Genomic DNA, 19,866 nt, shown 5'->3' on the forward strand with positions numbered 1-19,866 from the left:
CTATATTTCACCATCTTTTCTAGATACAGCTCCCTTCCACCTATTAAGGACATTATCATGTCCCTAATTCACACCCACTGCCTGTCTTATTCAGGAGACTTCAGGTTATTGGTAATCTATTTTGAATGTAGGTGATTTTTATTTCCCCTCTTAAATTTAAATAGGAGGCAACAAAATATCTCTGACCAACAAAGCTAAAAATGGCTCAACTTATCAGCCATTTGCTACTTAAACATTAATTTCCACATTAAAAAAAAATAAATAATCTAATCAGACTTAATTGTACCTGTGAGTCCTTTAAAAGACTTCTTCACTCTCCAATTCAAATCTAATATGAAATTCTTTTTGGAGAGGCAAAATATAAGAATTTTCTAGATAGTACTAAACATTGAATGTCGTTTCATAGAAAAAAAAAATTTATGCAGACCAACAATAAACCACACAGATGATAAAAAATATTAACAATAAAATTATTTTTTTGTCTCTCATTCACAAGATCACTTTTCTACTTTAATACAAGTTCTAGTCTATCGCAGATGTCAGTGCTAACTGAGGAAAAACCCCATCCTTCATGTTCTGATCAATCGGAGGAAGTTTTTTTCCAGAGGTGAAGAGCTGCCTGAATTCGGAAGTGTAGCCTGGACTCCATGGAGTAATCTTTGTAGTTGTTTCTAAAGAAAATAACAATGAAATTGTAATGTCAAAATCCTTTTGTATCCAACAAGGGCAACACCACCACCTCCCCTTCTTCTCATCTTCATTCCTTATTTGCTTCCAAATATGAATATGACTTAACAGCAGATCTTGTTAAAATGTAGATTCTGATCCTGTGAGCAAAGGAGGATGGCAATATTCTATATTTCTAGAAGCTTCCTGGTAGTGATTTGAGTCATACTTTGAGTAGCAGGTTCCTATTTAATGACCAATCCAATCACAAACACAGCCAGAAGCATATGAAGAGGGTTTAACAACTTTTGTGAACTATTCCTAAATAGTTGACTTCCTTTTCTAAACCAGGAATTTTAAGGCAGCCTCACGTGAACATGATCAATCACTGCCCCCCACCCCCGCAAAGAAATGATGCTGAAACTCTCATGAAACAACTACAACAAAGAAAGCAGGATTATATGGTGACACCAAAATTATTCCGATTCTCACAGGCAAATATCAATGGTTTGGCCAATAACTGTGGGACGATGTCAGAAGGCGCCATATAAATCCTTAGATTAGTTAAAAACTTTACTTAGATCATCCATGTTCACTTCCGTCTGTTAGAATTGTTAAGAATCAGCAGGAGGGAATGGCTGTGACTCTGGGCTCCTGCTTTCACACAGTGCCTTGGCCCGTGGGTGAACTGTAACTCCTTTCTTTGCAATGGCAATGCTTTCCTTCAACAGCTCTTTTTATACAGGCCTAAGAGCTACTCATTGGTAACCTTGATAACAGTTATTATACACAATACGGGTTACCAAAGGATGTAACTGAGTATTTTCCTAAATGCCCGGCCACTAATTTTGGCAACTTTGCGAAGCTCCAACTGCATAAGGGAAAAGTGCAGAGAATTCAAAGTCTTGAAATTGCTGGGAAGCAATCTGTTTATGGTGGCTTCATTAGTACAGGCTTGAGCTAGTGGTGACTTTTGATCACTGATGGTCTTTTTTTTTAGTAGTGAATTATCAGTCTTTTATTTTCATCATTACAAATTTGTCTTATTGTGCATTGCTTAGGTAACATCAAGTAGGTCCAAACAATGAATACTGCAAACAACACTAATGAGAGTTCCTAATTTTCCAACAGCTAGATTTGAAGATACATACATGTCAGTTGAAATATGAGTCATTCTCATTCTCAACAAAATTAGCTTTAAAAGTGACTCACTCCGATATCACCCTTTAAAAAACTAAGTAGCAGCAGGAGTAGCCTCTCTCAGTTCCATGATGCCCCTGAAGCTTCTTCCCCATTACTATGCTTCATTCACAGCAAAACATCCTGAAAAGTTGCCTGAAGTAGCTGACTCCGCTTTCTCTCCTCACTGGTCAAAGTCACCGATGATCTTCATGCTGCCAAGTTCAGCAGCCACTTCTCTGGACTCCCCTTGCTTCACCTCTCAGCAGCCATCTTCACAAATGACCACTTTCTTCTCTTTGAAACACTTTGTTCACTTTGCTTTCCTGGATGTGTTCCTAATTCACTGGCCACTTCTTCTTAATCTTATTGTTTCATTTCTAAAATAATGGCATAGGGGCGCCTGGGTGGCGCAGTCGTTAAGCGTCTGCCTTTGGCTCAGGGCGTGATCCCCGGTGTTCTGGGATCAAGCCCTGCATCAGGCTCCTCCACTGGGAGCCTGCTTCTTCCTCTCCCACTCACCCTGCTTGTGTTCCCTCTCTCACTGCCTGTCTCTCTCTCTGTCAAGTAAATAAATAAAATCTTTAAAAAAATAAAGTAAAATAAATAAATAAAAAAAATAAAATAAAATAAAATAAAATAAAATAAAATAAAATAAAATAAAATGATAGCATATCCCAAAGCTCTGTGCTGGACCTCTTTCTCTAGCTGTATTATTTTCCCAGGATCACTTCATCAAGTATCCTGGCTTTAAATATCACTGTCTCTGAGTAGGTGACTTTGAAATCTCTACATTCAGCCTTGATGTTTCCACTGAACTCCAGGCTTGTATATTTGACTGTCAACTCACCATCTCCACATGGACACCCAGCAAGCACCTCAAAATCCCATGGTTCTATACAGAAGTATGTCTTCTCCTTTCCTGGAACCTGCTCTTCTAAGCATACCCCATTTCAGCAAATACCATCATATACTATCTAGTGGCTCAACCGCCCATTTAGAAGCTTCCTAGCTGTGGCTTCAGCCAGGAATGCTCCCCAACCCGTCTTTTGGTGACTGATCTTCTCAAGACTGGCTTTAAATATGCAAATCTCAACTACAGTATCATCTCCTCAAGGAAAACTTCCAGGCTCAACCCAATCTAAGGTAGTACCCAGGGACTCTGTATCATATTATAAATGTCAGCAAAGCATATGCCATTGCTGGTTTTCCTACTTGTTGGTTATTCAACATCTCCCTCTAACTAAGCAAGAGGAAACGTTACCTGTTTATGCATAGATGTCTGTCTAGAGCCTTTACTAGTGTCTGGCACATAATAAATGCTCAGTGAATACTCGCTGAATTTGAGTAAATGAACAAACTAATGAATCACTAAGCTATTTATGGCTTAAAGCTATTATGTCATTCTTTCTCCACTGTAAGAAGTATTCAAGGCAAACAGACCACAGGGTTTAAGTGAGCCATGATCACAAGTCTGAGAGCCACTGTCAAGCAGAAATGAAAATGCTTTGAAATTACCACAGTAGACAGAAAAGAGAGCCAGGGAAAGACACAGAGGGCTTCTTCCAATCAGCAGCTCTTCAAGGAAATGAGAGATATGGTTGAAGACAACAAGGGTCAGCAAATTATGACCCAAATAATGGCCAAACCCAGATACACCCATTTATTTACATGTTGTCTTCTGCGGCTGCTTTCAATACAATTAGAAGCTGCAATGAAACCTTATGCTGTAAAACCAAAAATTCTTACTATCTGGTCCTTTCCAGAAAACACCTGCCAACCCCAATCCAGAAGAGAATAGGTTAGAAATCAGGCATAGAGATGCCCACAATCACATTTGCAAACAGTCACAGGGCCAGGCATTAAAAAGGCTGGAAATAGCACAACTACAGCAAAAGTCATGAGCATAACGTTATTATTCATTTTTCATTCGTGTTTTAACTTCTAAGTATATAATAGTACCGCTGTGGTTATACTGGTGTCGATGTTCCTGACTTCATAGCAGGCAGGAAGAGCTGCCGTCACCACTTACCTTGCAGTTTCTAGGGTCTTTATGGCCTTGTCAATTTCCCCTTGGCTTTTGTACAAAAAGGCCAACTCAAACAGAGTAAACGGCACCAGATAGTGGTCATACTTCAGTAGCTTTTCACTAAAAGAGTGAAAGAAAAGTGATTAAGTCTTAACAGAACAAGAAACAAATCATTCTTTTTTAATGTATGTACTTTCCCCATTCCTCAGGAAACAGGTACAGCACTAAGCTTATTACCAGACAGAACTGTCATTATACGGTCAAGGAATCTAATAAATGATGGCAATAAATAGTATGTTTTGACTATATTCATCTTTTATTTTATTCTTTAATCTAAATCCAGTACTGAGCATTGTTTATGCCCCTTAGGAAGACGAATGCATGCAAGATCTTCAAAGATTAACCCTGAAAGGTCAAGGTCATCCTCCTAAAAAATGAATGTGTTCAGGAAATGACTCCATTTAGAAATAAGGACACTGTATTCCTTTAAATTGTTGAGTCTTATAAGGCTAAAAAAAAGTCAATAAAGAAGTAGTCAATACTTCTGTTTTCAGCAATATTATGAAATCTGACCATAAAGCATCAAGAAGCAATAAAAAATAAATATATATAAGGTAAAGCCCTTCCAAATGCATAACTCAGCTCACAAGAACATAAGAAAAACTCTCAAGCTGAAAACAAAACAAAGCCAGAACTCTAAGTGTCTGGATGATGTCAAAGCAGTCCTGGGACCTGTTTCGGCCTGAATCAGCCAGGGCTTTATATCTCAGTGTTCGTGCAGATGAGGCCTTGAGTCCACAGAAGAGCAGCGCCTGAGACTTCTATATCAAGCTGGGGCCATTCTCCATCAGAGAAAGGGCAGATTGGAAAAACCTACTCTCTGGCATAGGAGGAAGACAAGGGCAGTTGGCTCCTCGGTCTGCATCCAGGTTGGAAGGAAAAAATGCATTCCTTGGGAAATTAATAACTAACAGACCTGTCCTCACATGAATTTACAATTCATATTTACGTGGCCCAAAGGATCCAAGGACCTCTAAGCAATGACATTAACATTAAAGTGGGCCTGGGCTGAAAAAGTTCTGGGGGCACTGGCAGAAATAAAAGCAAAATCACTTCAGAGGCTCTTCTTCCACCCCAGCCTCATAGGTGTCTCATGATAAAACCCCATTGAAGGGGAGCTCACGATCCCAAATTACAAAACACAGGAGCAAACAATTCACTGTAGATTCGACAAACATAACACATAGCACAAATTGGGTCATCCTTTTGATCCTTCTAGAAACATCAGTAAAATTGAACTCAATGGATACTTCTTTACTTTTTTTTTTAATTACTTTTTTTTATCAATGGCTACTTCTTTAACATGTTTACTAAAAAACAGAAGATGACTTATTTGGGATATAGACATGGTCTCTTTCCTCTTTGTAAGGACAGCAGTCCTCACCAGTCCTCCTATGTTCTCAGCTAAACTAGTGTTTAGCTTTCATGGAGCTTAGTGTTCCCCTTACACACCAGCAGAAATGTATAAAGCCATGCTCTACTGGGGCTCTAAGTTTGCTCTCAAAGGACAAAGAGAGCACTACTGGATTCTTTTCCTGGTAGCACCGAACACTCGCGCGGGAGGGAACACGTTGCTTTCTCACAGTAACTCCCTGGAAACCACAGCCTGCACTCAGCCCCAGCCTCCTTGCTGGTCTGTACCTTTGGATGACGTGATTGAAGCACAGCTCAGCTTGCAAGGGCCGCTGCAGGTTCTTAAGGCAACACCCTTTCAGCAGCTTCACCAAGCACTCGTCGTCCACTGAGTAATCGCTTATATCTAAAGCCAAACAAACAGAAAGCAAGCACAAAAGGAAAAACACTTTTAAAAATCCCAAGGGAGGGGCGCCTGGGTGGCGCAGTCTTTAAGCATCTGCCTTTGTTAAGCATCTGCCTTCGGCTCAGGGCGTGATCCTGGCGTTATGGGATCGAGCTCCACATCAGGCTCCTCTGCTGGGAGCCTGCTTCTTCCTCTCCCACTCCCCCTGCTTGTGTTCCCTCTCTCACTGGCTGTCTCTATCTCTGTCAAATAAATTAAAAAAAAAAAAAATCCCAAGGGAAAAAAATAAATAAAAATAAAAATAAAATCCCAAGGAAGAGGGAGAACAAATAGCTACTAGGTTTCGGAGGGATCACTGAAAAATAAGGAAAATATTTCTAGCATGTACTATGCTTCATTTAATAAAACACGATGAAAATATTTTATTTGTTTTATTTATTTACTTTTAAATTTATTTTATTATGTTAGTCACCATACAGTGTATCATTAGTTTCTGATGTAGTGTTCCATGACACAATGAAAATATTTTAAATTAAAAGAAGAAGGAGTTTACTGCCTTACTACACCATTTTATGAAGGGGTGCAACTCTATCCACTTGAAAATCTTTCTTCGGGTGCTCAGTGCTCATCGTCTGAGTTAGGCGGCCTTAGATGTCACAATAGGAAATCTGAACTCTAAATAAAGTCGACGCTGTATTAATTCTATAAAAGGTAAAGCGAGAGGAGCAAGAGGGCTGCCTCCTCCCGTGGTTCTGGCGACGAACTGCGCTGGCTTCACGCAGGAGACGATAACACTTCCATATGGAGAAGCAGATGGCTTCCTACCCATTAAAAATTCAGGAAGTAGAATAGAATACCCTCTCCAGATCAGTCTGTTTACAACTTATCAATTCTCCCAGGGTTTGTTCTTTTGGGGGGAAATTCTGTCATAAAATTAGACAAAATGGTTCCGAAGTACATGCAAGGTACCTAAAACTTTATCTCACAAACTTGCAAGCGCTTGAGGCTAATGTCAAGGGTTTTCTTTCCCTACGTTTCCCCTTTTCAAAATGACTCGTTGCCTTCTACAGCCCAAGGCTGTAGAATATTAAACAAAAGGAACCATATCCTGTGTGACATCGACCTGATAAAGGTAGACATTTCACATCTACCACTTTTGAATTTGGGAGCTTTCGCAAGTTACAGCAACTAAGTCATTCTCAAGACAGGCCGATAATTTATACATTTCAGGCTGTGACAAGACAGGGGGTGGGAGGGGTAGTAAACCAAACCCCTGGAGCCTGGGAGTCGTCCTATTAAGATTCCCCTGCTTTCAGTACAAACCTCAGAATTCACCATTAACACATGCTGGTGTTTGAGTTAGTAAACTGCTTGTTGATGGGAGGTTAATGATGCAACTTAAACAACTGGAAGGGGATCACTTTACTTCTAGGTGCTAAAAACAGCTGACATTCACCTTTTCACTTCCAAGCTCTGATAGTTCATTCACCAAGAAAAATCACAGGTATCAATATCATGTTACCTTTCTTATTACTTAAGGACCATTTTTCAGCTACCCCCCCCCCCCCCCCCCGCCACCGGCACACACACACAAATATATCTACGTTTCAAATCATGGATGCTCACTGAAATATATAGACAAGAAACAGTATCTTTCCAGGCCTAGAATCAAACTCTTAGGGTCCATACTGGATGCTAGTTTTTAGTATCATTTTTGTGCAATTCTACTGAGTCCTGTATTAGCATTTTATGACAGTTTGCCTTAGCACAAAATCCTGGTGCTCAGTGAATGATGGTTTTTCTGAGGAACAGACATAACACTATGGAAAATTTAAGTACCACTAACACCACACTTAGCTTTTATTTAGATCATAAGTTAAGGATATAGAAAATGGGTCCAAAGACACCCCTTCCTCCAAACCTTAGCAAAACCATTATTTCCTCAGACCACAGAGTACTCTCTGTCAGATGATTATTTTCCCTTAAAATCTGAATGCTTTATCATGATTCTCAACCTCATGGGTGAGTTCACAGATGAACATTTCAACACACAATTTCCATTTTACATTCCAAGAAAATTATACAACAATGCTGCCAAAGCACATTTTCATCACAAAAGATCTGCTTAACTTAATAAAACAGAGGGTAGGCTGAGGAAAAAGAAAGTCTGAAGCCCAAACTACAAAAATATCCACATTGAACTTTTTAGAAACTAGCTGAAATGCACCAAAGGAAAAATTCAAAAACAGATTTAGAAAGTGAAAAGCCATAAAGTAGCATTTTCCCTTTTATGTAGCCCTGATTGTGTTTGCTATATAATTTCACAAAGCAAATTAACTGCAACAAAGAGCCGGAGGAGAACTACTGGACCAACTTCTGGCTACATGTTGAGTTTAGTTAGATTTCAAATGGAACACTAATGGAATTAGTGGCAGACACTGACTCCAGGCATATTACATGGAGTGTGCTCTTATTAAACTGTATCCGTCCGTCCCTTTATAATCATAAGGGGCCTTTCATAATCGCATTGTCAGAGTAGAACACCAACTATATCTTCTACCATCTTTTACTTTAGAGACACTTGCCAAGGGGAGAAGAAGCAACAACACATTCACTTGCCAATACCGGGGAGAAACAGGGTGGAGGCTGGAGTCACCTCGGGTTTACAACTTCATTTTATTTTTTCAGTTTTGGATTTTTTCCCCCTTGCTCTGAAAGATAAGAGCTTAATTACTAAAAGGTCATTACTGAGTGGAGGGAAGGAGTGGAGATGGAAATTTGGTAATTTTCCTGCAGAAAATAATGGACCTGGAATAGATTATCAAAATTTTGTGTACAAAATCTTCAGGAAGAAAAAGTTTTTTAAAATTATTATTACTATAATTTTTTTTTACCAGACGGAACACATAGAAAAACAGAATTGTGTGAAGTACAGTGCATCTGTCTGTCTGTCTGAGCTTTCCCCAGCCCTCCTTAAATATCTCCAAGCCTACCATCTCAATAGATCATAAAAAGAGGAAGGAATGAATGGAGAGAGCAGTCTGGTTTTCTAAGCCTCTATTTCACGATACATGTATTACTCCTTTACATTTTCCTCCAACCAATAATGGGACAAAATAAACTTTGAGGTAAAGGCTGAAAAGCCTGCTCAAATAGAGAAAAATCCAATGGTCCCTCAGGTCTTCTTAATATACAAAGGCCCTACTCTCTGGTGGTAAGTATTAGTCTATACAACAAAGGATGGACATTCAAACGTCAGAATTTATTCAACTGAACCAAAGCCCTTACATTTGTAGGAAAACACAAGAAACAACCTGGTTCACTTTTCTGGGAGGAAAAATACTCTACAAATGTTTTCATTTAATAAAAAGAGGTTTTCCTTCACCTCCCAGTTTTTACATATCCACTTATTAAAAACATATCCACTTTCCCATTTGGTTTGTGGATATAAGGGTTTTAATCATAGATAATTCCCCTACTGGCAGAAACAATGTTTTCTCATCCTATCACAATTCTATATCTAGTATGGAAAATCTAAGAGTGTTCAAATGAGCAAGTTAATAAAATGTAGCCCAATTAGTTGAATAAAAATGAATACTAAAATTTGTTTAAAAGCCCAAATGGATTCTACAAAGGTGGATTTTGTGAAATCTCATTTTTTAAGGTCAACTTTCATAGACTTTCATTTCATCCAAATTTCAAAATGATGTAACTTTATGTTGACTTTACACACAAATCAAACTAGAATCTTTTTCGTTTTTGAAGTAATGTCACATTGAAAATAGTAAAGATCATCTCACGCCCATTAGGATGGCTACTACAAAAACAAAAACAAAAACAACCAAAAACACCCCCAGGATATTACAAATACTGGTGAGGATATAGAGAAATTAGAACCTTGTGCACTGCTGGAGGGAAGGTAAAATGGTGCAGCCGCTACAGAAAACAGTGTGGCAATTCCTCAAAAAATTTAAAATAGAAATACCACATGATCCAGCAATTCTAATTTTGGGCATTTATCTAAAAGAACTGAAAGTGGGGCACCTGGGTGGCTCAGTTGGTTAAGCGTCTGCCTTCAGCTCAGGTCATGATCCCGAGGTCCTGGGATGGAGCCCTGCATCAGGCTCCCTGCTCCGCAGGGAGTCCCCTTCTCCCTCTCCCTCTGCTCCTCTCCCTTTCTCTCTCAAATAAATAAATAAATAAAATCTTTAAAAATAAATAAATAAAAGAACTGAAAGCAATCTCAAAAAAATATTTACATACACGTGTTCATAGAAGTATTATTTGCAATAGCCAAAAAAGTGGAAGCAACTCAAATGTGCCACAGTGGAAAAATGGAAAAGCAAAATGTGATCTATACATGCAATGGAATATTATGCAGCATTATAAAGGGGAAATTCTCACACATGCTACAACATGGATATACCCTGAGACCATCTTTTTTTAAGATTTTATTTATTTGACAAAGCGAGAGCTAGAGCAGGGGAAGCAGCAGAGAGAGAGAGAAGCAGGCTCCCCACTGAGCAAGGAGCCTGACGTGGAGTTCGATCCCAGGACTCTGGGATCATGGCCTGAGCCCAAGGCAGACGCTTAACCAACTGAGCCACCCAGGCGCCCCAAAGCCTGAGGTGCCATTATGTAAAGTGAAATAAGCCAGTCCCAAAAGGACAAATAATGTAGGATTCCACTCAAATGAGCAACCTAACATAGTTCAATTCATAGTAACAAAATGTATAACTGTGGTTGCCGGCAGCGGTGAGGAGAGGGAAATGGAGAGCTATTTTTAATGGGTATGGAGAAGTTCTGGAGACCAGTTGTACAACTATGTGAACATACTTAACATTACTGAACTATACAGTTAAAAATGGGTCACATGGTAAAATTTGTGTGATATATATTTTTTACTACAATTAAAAATTAAAAAGAGGGGAACCTGGGTGGCTCAGTCAGTTAAGTGTCTGACTCTTGACCTCATCTCAGGTCTTGATCTCAGGTTTGTGAGTTCAAGCCCCATATTGGGCTCCATGCTGGGCATGGAGCCTACTTAAAAAAATAAAATAAAATAATTTTTTAAAAATTAAAAAGATATTTTCCGAGGAGGTTAAGATGGTGGAGGAGTAGGGGACCCCTTTTTCAGCCGGTCCCCTGAGTTGAGCTGGATAGGTACCAGAACAGCCTGAACATCCACGGAATCAGCCTGAGACACAGGAAGATACATCTGGATCTCTACAAATGAACATCTCCAGCGCTGAGTATCGAGGTACGAAGCGGGGAGCCGTGAAACCATGTACAGATATCGGAAGATAAACAGAAGGGGGAGGGAGCCGCCGTGTCAGGGCGCTGGGAAGCGGTAGCCACCTGCACGGGGGAGCGGACGGACCGGGGACCCGCACACTTGAGACAGCAGACTGAGAACGGGAGCTCCGGGAGCGTGCTGGCGGCTGGCGGGCCACCTGCACGGGGGAGCAGGCAGACTCGCGGACGGCACCCGCGAGACAGCAGACTGAGAACGGGAGCTCCAGGAGCGCGTGCAGGGCGGCGCGGGCCACCTGCACCGGGGAGCGGGCGGACCGCGGACCCGCACCCTGGAAACAGCAGACTGAGTCCGTGAGCCGGGAGCATGCACCACCAAGCATCTCACGGAGCTCCGGAGCTCCGGTGTGCTCACTGGATCCAGGGTGAGACTGGGAGCTCCGGGAGCGTGCGCGGGGCGGCTGGCGGCTGGCAGCTGGGGGGCCACCTGCACAAGGGAGCAGGCGGACTCGCGGTCAGCACCCGCGAGACACCAGACTGAGACGGGGAGCTCCGGGAGCCCGCGCAGGGCGGCTGGCAACTGGCAGCTGGCGGGGTTGGAAACACAAAGGACAGAGACGCACCGGCCCTGGAAGTGAGGGCTGGGACGCCGGGTGTGGGGCGCACAGCCCGGGATGCTGCAGGGTTGAGCAGCACCAACAGAAACAGAGTTAAAGTGGCCAGAACATCAGTGGAGAATGATCCGCGATCCCTCTGTTCTGAGACAGAGGCTGAATTTCAGCCGCTGCTGCTCTCTCAGAAGAGGCATAGCAAACCGCCAGGGAAAGCCGCCAGAGAACAAAAGCCCGGAAATACCGGCTCACAGGGTGCCCATCCCCATCCCCCCTCGCAAGGGACACAGAGACTCTACCCAAACAGGGTTTTCTGAGTACCTGCAGGCAGGCCCCTCCCCCAGAAGGCAGGCTGAAAAATCAAGAAGCCCACAACCCGGAGCGCCTGAGTGGCGCAGTCACCAAGCACCTGTCTTCGGATTAGGGTGTGTTTACAACGGTCCGGAAAGGAGTCCCTCATCGGGCTTCTCCACCGGGAGCCTGTTTCTTCCTCTCCCACTCCCCTGCTTGGGTTCCCTTTCTTGCTGACTGTCTCTCTCTCTCTCAAATAAATAAATAAACTCTTTAAGGAAGAAGCCCACATCCCTAAGATCTCTATAAAACAAGGGCGCACGGCCTGGGTCCCAGTCAACACTTGGGCTCTGGACAACCCTGCAATCTCTCTTCATCAGAATGACGAGAAGGAGAAGTCCCCCCCAGCAAAGAAAAGATAATGAGTCTGTGGCCTCTGCCACAGAATTGGCCTCGGCCACAGAATTAATACATATGGATGTATCCCAATTATCAGAAATGGAATTCAGAGCAACAATGGTCAAGATGATGAGTAAACTTGAAAAAAGCATCAGAGAAAGCGTTGCTGAGAATATAGAATCCCTAAGGGCAGAAATGAGAGCGAATCTGACAGAAATTAAAAATTCTATGGGCCAAATACAGTCAAAACTAGAGGCTCTGACGGCCAGGGTCACCGAGGCAGAGGAACGCGTTAGCGAATTGGAGGATGGGTTAGTAGAAGAAAAAACGAAAATAGAAGCTGGTCTTAAAAAAATCCACGCCCACGAATGTAGATTACGGGAGATTACTGACTCTATGAAACGATCCAATGTCAGAATCATCGGCATCCCTGAAGGGGTGGAGAAAAACAGAGGTCTAGAAGAGATATTTGAACAAATTGTAGCTGAAAACTTCCCTAATCTAGCAAGGGAAACAAGCATTCGTGTCCAAGAGGCAGAGAGGACCCCATCCAAGCTCAACCAGGACAAACCTACGCCACGGCATGTCATAGTGCAATTCGCAAATATTAGATCCAAGGATACAGTATTGAAAGCGGCCAGGGCAAAGAAATTTCTCACGTACCAAGGCAAAGGTATCAGGATTACGTCAGACCTGTCTACAGAGACCTGGAATGAGAGAAAGGCTTGGGGGGGCATTTTTAAAGCTCTTTCAGAGAAAAACATGCAGCCAAGGATCCTTTATCCAGCAAAGCTGTCATTCAGAATTGATGGAGAAATAAAGACGTTCCAAAATCGCCAATCATTAACCAATTTCGTAACCACGAAACCAGCCCTACAGGAGATATTAAGGGGGGCTCTATAAAGGTAAAAAGGCCCCAAGAGTGATACAGAGCAGCAAGTCACAACCGATACAAAGACTTTAAAGAGAAATGGCATCATTAAAATCATATCTGTCAATAATCTCTATCAATCTAAATGGCTTAAACTCTCCCATAAAACGCCACAGGGTTGCAGATTGGATAAAAAGACATGACCCATCCATTTGCTGTCTACAAGAGACTCATTTTGAACCCAAAGATGCATTCAGACTTAGAGTAAGGGGATGGAGTACCATCTTCCACGCAAATGGACCTCAAAAGAAAGCTGGAGTAGCAATTCTCATATCAGATAGACTGGATTTTAAACTAGAGGCCATAGAGAGAGATACAGAAGGGCACTATATTATTCTTAAAGGAAGTATTCAACAAGTGGATATGACAATTATTAATATATATGCCCCCAACAGGGGAGCAGCAAGATACACAAGCCAACTCTTAACCAAAATAAAGAGACATATAGATAAGAACACAGTAATAGTAGGGGACCTCAACACCCCACTATCAGAAATAGACAGAACACCCTGGCAAAAACTAAGCAAAGAATCAAAGGCTTTGAATGCCATACTCGACGAGTTGGACCTCATAGATATATATAGAACACTACACCCCAGAACCAAAGAATACTCATTCTATTCAAATGCCCATGGAACATTCTCAAGAATAGATCATGCTCTGGGACACAAAACAGGTCTCAGCCAATACCAAAAGATTGAAATTATCCCCTGCATATTCTCAGACCACAACGCTCTGAAATTGGAACTCAACCACAAGGAAAAACCTGGAAGAAACTCAAACACTTGGAGGCTAAGAACCATCCTGCTCAAGAATGACTCGATAAACCAGGAAATCAAAAAACAAATTAAACAATTTATGGAGACCAACGAGAATGAATACACAACGGTCCAAAACCTATGGGATACTGCAAAGGCAGTCCTAAGGGGGAAATACATAGCCATCCAAGCCTCACTCAAAAGAATAGAAAAATCTAAAATGCAGTTTCTATATTCTCACCTCAAGAAACTGGAACAGCAACAGAGGGACAGGCCTAACCCACTGACAAGGAAGGAGTTGACCAAGATTAGAGCAGAAATCAATGAATTAGAGACCAGAACCACAGTAGAGCAGATCAACAGGACTAGAAGCTGGTTCTTTGAGAGAATCCATAAAATTGATAGACCACTGGCAAAACTTGTCCAAAAACAAAGAGAAAGGACTGAGATTATTAAAATTATGACTGAAAAGGGAGAGGTCACGACCAGCACCATTGAAATTGCAAGGATTATTAGAAACTTTTATCAACAGCTATATGCCAAAAAACTAAACAATCTGGAAGAGATGGAGGCCTTCCTGGAAACCTATAAACTACCAAGACTGAAACAGGAAGAAATAGATTTCTTAAATAGGCCAATTAACTATGAAGAAATTGAGTCAGTGATAAACAACCTTCCAAATAATAAAACTCCAGGCCCAGACGGTTTTCCTGGGGAATTCTACCAAACATTCAAAGAAGAAATAATACCTATTCTCCTAAAGCTATTTCAAAAAATAGAAACAGAAGGAAAGCTACCAAACTCATTCTATGAGGCTAATATTACCTTGATCCCCAAACCAGGCAAAGACCCCCTCAAAAAGGAGAATTACAGACCGATTTCTCTAATGAATATGGATGCCAAAATCCTCAACAAGATCCTTGCTAATAGAATCCAACAGTACATTAAAAGGATTATCCATCATGACCAAGTGGGATTCATACCTGGGATGCAAGCATGGTTCAACACTCGCAAATCAATCAATGTGATACATCATATCAACAAGAAAAGACTCAAGAACCATATGATCCTCTCAATTGATGCAGAAAAAGCATTTGACAAAATACAGCATCCTTTCCTGATTAAAACCCTTCAGAGTGTAGGAATAGAGGGTACATTTCTCAATCTCATAAAAGCCATCTATGAAAAGCCTACTGCAAGCATTATTCTCAATGGGGAAAAGCTGGAAGCCTTTCCCTTAAGATCAGGAACACGACAAGGATGCCCACTCTCGCCACTATTATTCAACATAGTACTAGAAGTCCTTGCAACAGCAATCAGAAGACAAAAAGGGATCAAAGGTATCCAAATCGGCAAAGAAGAAGTCAAACTGTCTCTCTTTGCAGATGACATGATACTCTATATGGAAAACCCAAAGGAATCCACTCCCAAACTATTAGAAGTTATAGAACAATTCAGTAAGGTGGCAGGATACAAAATCAATGCCCAGAAATCAGTTGCATTTCTATACACGAATAACGAGACTGAAGAAAGAGAAATTAGGGAATCCATCCCATTTACAATAACACCAAAAACCATGCGTTACCTTGGAATTAACTTAACCAGAGACGTAAAGGACCTATATGCTAGAAACTATAGATCACTTTTGAAAGATATTGAGGAAGACATAAAAAGATGGAAAAATATTCCATGCTCATGGATTGGAAGAATTAACATAGTTAAAATGTCCATACTACCCAGAGCAATCTACACTTTCAATGCTATCCCGATCAAAATACCGAGGACATTTTTCAAAGAACTGGAACAAATAGTCCTTAAATTTGTATGGAACCAGAAAAGGCCCCGAATCTCCAAGGAACTGTTGAAAAGGAAAAACAAAGCTGGGGGCATCACAATGCCGGATTTCGAGCTGTACTACAAAGCTGTGATCACAAAGACAGCATGGTACTGGCACAAAAACAGACACATCGACCAATGGAACAGAATAGAGAACCCAGAAATGGACCCTCGGCTCTTTGGGCAACTAATCTTTGATAAAGCAGGAAAAAACATCCGGTGGAAAAAAGACAGTCTCTTCAATAAATGGTGCTGGGAAAATTGGACAGCTACATGCAAAAGAATGAAACTTGACCACTCTCTCACACCATACACAAAAATAAACTCCAAATGGATGAAAGACCTCAATGTGAGACAGGAATCCATCAAAATTCTAGAGGAGAACATAGGCAACAACTTCTATGACATCGGCCAGAGCAACCTTTTTCACGACACATCTCCAAAGGCAAGAGAAATAAAAGATAAAATGAACTTATGGGACTTTATCAGGATAAAGAGCTTCTGCACAGCCAAGGAAACAGTCAAAAAAACTAAGAGACAGCCCACGGAATGGGAGAATATATTTGCAAAGGACACCACAGATAAAGGACTGGTATCCAAGATCTACAAAGAACTTCTCAAACTCAATACACGAGAAACAAATAAACAAATCATAAAATGGGCAGAAGATATGAACAGACACTTTTCCAATGAAGACATACAAATGGCTAACAGACACATGAAAAAATGTTCAAAATCATTAGCCATCAGGGAAATTCAAATCAAAACCACACTGAGATACCACCTTACGCCAGTTAGAATGGCAAAGATAGACAAGGCAAGAAACAACAATTGTTGGAGAGGATGTGGAGAAAGGGGATCCCTCCTACATTGTTGGTGGGAATGCAAGTTGGTACAGCCACTCTGGAAAACAGTGTGGAGGTCCCTTAAAAAGTTAAAAATTGAACTACCCTATGACCCAGCCATTGCACTACTGGGTGTTTACCCCAAAGATACAGACGTAGTAAAGAGAAGGGCCATATGCACCCCAATGTTCATAGCTGCATTGTCCACAATAGCCAAATCATGGAAGGAGCCGAGATGCCCTTCAACAGATGACTGGATTAAGAAGCTGTGGTCCATATATACAATGGAATATTACTCAGCTATCAGAAAGAACGAATTCTCAACATTTGCTGCAACATGGACGGCACTGGAGGAGATAATGCTAAGTGAAATAAGTCAAGCAGAGAAAGACAATTATCATATGATTTCTCTCATCTATGGAACATAAGAACTAGGATGATCGGTAGGGGAAGAAAGGGATAAAGAAAAGGGGGGTAATCAGAAGGGGGAATGAAACATGAGAGACTATGGACTATGAGAAACAAACTGAAGACTTCAGAGGGGAGGGGGGTGGGGGAATGGGATAGACTGGTGATGGGTAGTAAGGAGGGCACGTATTGCATGGTGTACTGGGTGTTGTACGCAACTAATGAAGCATCGAACTTTACATCGGAATCCGGGGATGTACTGTATGGTGATTAACATAATATAATAAAAAAAATCATTTAAAAAAATTTAAAAAGATACAATTGTAAAACAAATAGTAAAGAAACTTAATGCAACTCTCTATATAAAAACTATGTAGATAATATACTAGTAATGTCACATCTAGAACATATAAACAAAGTCTAAAATGTCCATATAGTGAGTCTGTAAGACTGTACTTATACATACGCTCCTTTGGTTCTCTGTTAAATAGCACAAAATTTGGATTTCTTTTTTGATTTCAGTTTCTCGAGCCCTTTCATCCACTTGTTTCCCTGGTGCCCAGAAATCACAGAGAATTATCAGTCCATGAAGATAAATACCTCAATATTTTGGCTACTCTACCTAAGCTTCAGCTCATAGGGGTTGAAGTTTAATACTTTTCTCTATGGGGAAGGAAAAAGGAGAGGAAGGGAACCATGGTTCTTTTATAAAAATGCTGCCTTTAACATGGGAGACTGACATTACTCACCCTCCATCAATAGATGACCTCTGCAGGTGACTTTTTTCAATAGTAAAGTAGAATATTCCATTTACCCGATTCTCCCTGTGATTACCAGTTTATATTCACAAAACGGTAATTTGGGAGAACTGGGGGGTGGGGGTGCTGATCTGTGGCCCCAGGACATCATTGCTTTCTGTTCTATTGACTTCTTCAGCTATCCTGCCTGAAACCTTGACCTTATTAGCAATTAAGGCCACTGATTCAGCTTTCATTCTTTCATATTTCCTCTCCTTATTGATGGCAATCTAAAACTAGAATTATTGGAAATGTGGAAAGCAGCCTAAATGCCCAACAATACTGAGAGATTTGATTAAATTATGATACATTAGCTCCATGGAGTGCTATGAAGCTTTTGAAATTATTATAGGAGCCATTTAACAACAATTTAAAAGTCTATGATAAAAACAGAACTACCATATGATCTAGCAATTCCACTTCTAGGTATTTAACCAAAGAAAATGAAAACACCAAATCAAAAAGATATGTGCACCCCCATGTTCATCACAGCATTATTTACAATAGCCAAGATATGGAAGCCATAAATGGATGAATGGACAAAGTAAATGTAGTATAAACATACCACAGAATAGTATTCAGCCATAAAAAATAAAATCTTGCCATTTTGCAAGAACGTGGATTGACCTTGAGGGCATTATGCTAAGTAATGAAATAAGTCAGACAGAGAAAGACAAATATATGATCTCGCTTACGTGAAATCTAAACAAAACAAAACAAAACAAAAAAACCAAGTTTATAAATTGGTGGTTGCTGGGGGTGGGGCATGGGAAGTAGGAGAAATGGGTAAAGAAAAGTATAAACTTCCCATTATAAAATAAATCATGGGGATATAATGTACAGCATGGTGACTGTAGTTAATAATACTGTACTACATATTTGAAAGTTGCTAAGAGAGATCTTAAAAGTTCTAACACAAGAAAAAAAATTTGTAACTATGTATGGTAATGAAAGTTAACTAGACTTATTGTGCTGATCACTGGAGAGGCCACAAATACCGAAGCACTATGGTATACACATCAAACTAATACAATGTTATGTGTCAATTATACTTCAATTTTAAAAAGTTTATGACATATTAAGTGAACCAAAAAGTAGTCTAGTATATATCCAGGTACATTATGGTTGTAACTATAAAAACAAGGCTAGGCTGGAACAAACAAAAATTCTAAATTAACTGTGTTAGAGTAGCAAAAATATGGGTAACTTTTTCACCTACAACTATCAATTATAATTATGTGTTTAATTTTTTAACAATAATTATAAAGAAAAATCTCATTTAACATTTCAGCCTTATTCTATAGCTCCAAATGCAAAAATGATCCAAATGAGGTTCTCATTCCTAGAGCTATGTTCAATATTTAATTTCCCATGTGGAGAATATATCGAGGATGGGGCTAGCCACTCCATCAATGCCCATCTTTTTCCAGTTAAGAAATATGAGTTAACTGTTATAATCTTCCCTGCCTTTTCCTGAATTTCTATGCCCTTTGCCATGTTTGTCACCATGGAAGTTTTCTTTTACTTCTGTGGTTAAAACATTCCAAAGGATAAGCCCTAAATGACTGGGAGGTTGATGAGGAATACTACAAAGGCTAACATTTATGGCATCATTTATGAAAAGATAAACCCTCTACTTAAGCTAGAGAATTAGACAATGTCAGAACAAGAAAACTTTGGATATTATCTATGGATCTTTGGATAGCATCATCCCATTTTAAAAGAAACGCCAGGCCCAGAATGATGAGGTAAGTTTCCCAGAGTCTCACAGCTGCAGAGCTATAAGCCCACATGGCCTGATTTTCCTTCTACCATGCCAGCTGCTTCCAGGAAACTAAGCTTCCAGTAAACTGAAGAGGGGACTCTAGGACAACCAACAGTAATGAGTAAAAAAATTATATCGTGAGAAAATTTCAACTTGAAAACAATCTTCTGTGTCTGCAAAAACATAATAGGTATTACAGAGCAAAAGAAGGCATGGAAAGAGTCACAAACTAAAAACCAGAAATGCACTCTAAAACTTAACTGATTGTTCATCTTTTTC

The 19,866-nt window shown here is 40.4% G+C and overlaps 1 protein-coding gene across 4 annotated transcripts in view; it reads right to left on the reverse strand.

The window, feature by feature from the left end:
• Nucleotides 1-453: 453 nt before the first annotated feature.
• Nucleotides 454-19,866, reverse strand: part of TTC39B (tetratricopeptide repeat domain 39B) — a 124,315-nt gene continuing 104,902 nt past the window's right edge. For all 4 annotated transcript variants that reach the window (XM_019796083.2, XM_011220644.3, XM_034663929.1 and 1 more), the window contains 3 exons: nt 5,576-5,693; nt 3,878-3,994; nt 454-671 (listed from right to left, as the gene is read on the reverse strand). In XM_019796083.2, coding sequence (XP_019651642.2) covers nt 581-671; nt 3,878-3,994; nt 5,576-5,693 — 326 coding nt within the window. In that variant the 3' untranslated portion in view covers nt 454-580. The remainder of the gene's footprint in view (nt 672-3,877; nt 3,995-5,575; nt 5,694-19,866) is intronic.

The sequence above is a fragment of the Ailuropoda melanoleuca genome, chromosome 7, assembly GCF_002007445.2.
Source record: "Ailuropoda melanoleuca isolate Jingjing chromosome 7, ASM200744v2, whole genome shotgun sequence".
In the NCBI taxonomy this organism is placed as follows: domain Eukaryota; kingdom Metazoa; phylum Chordata; class Mammalia; order Carnivora; family Ursidae; genus Ailuropoda; species Ailuropoda melanoleuca.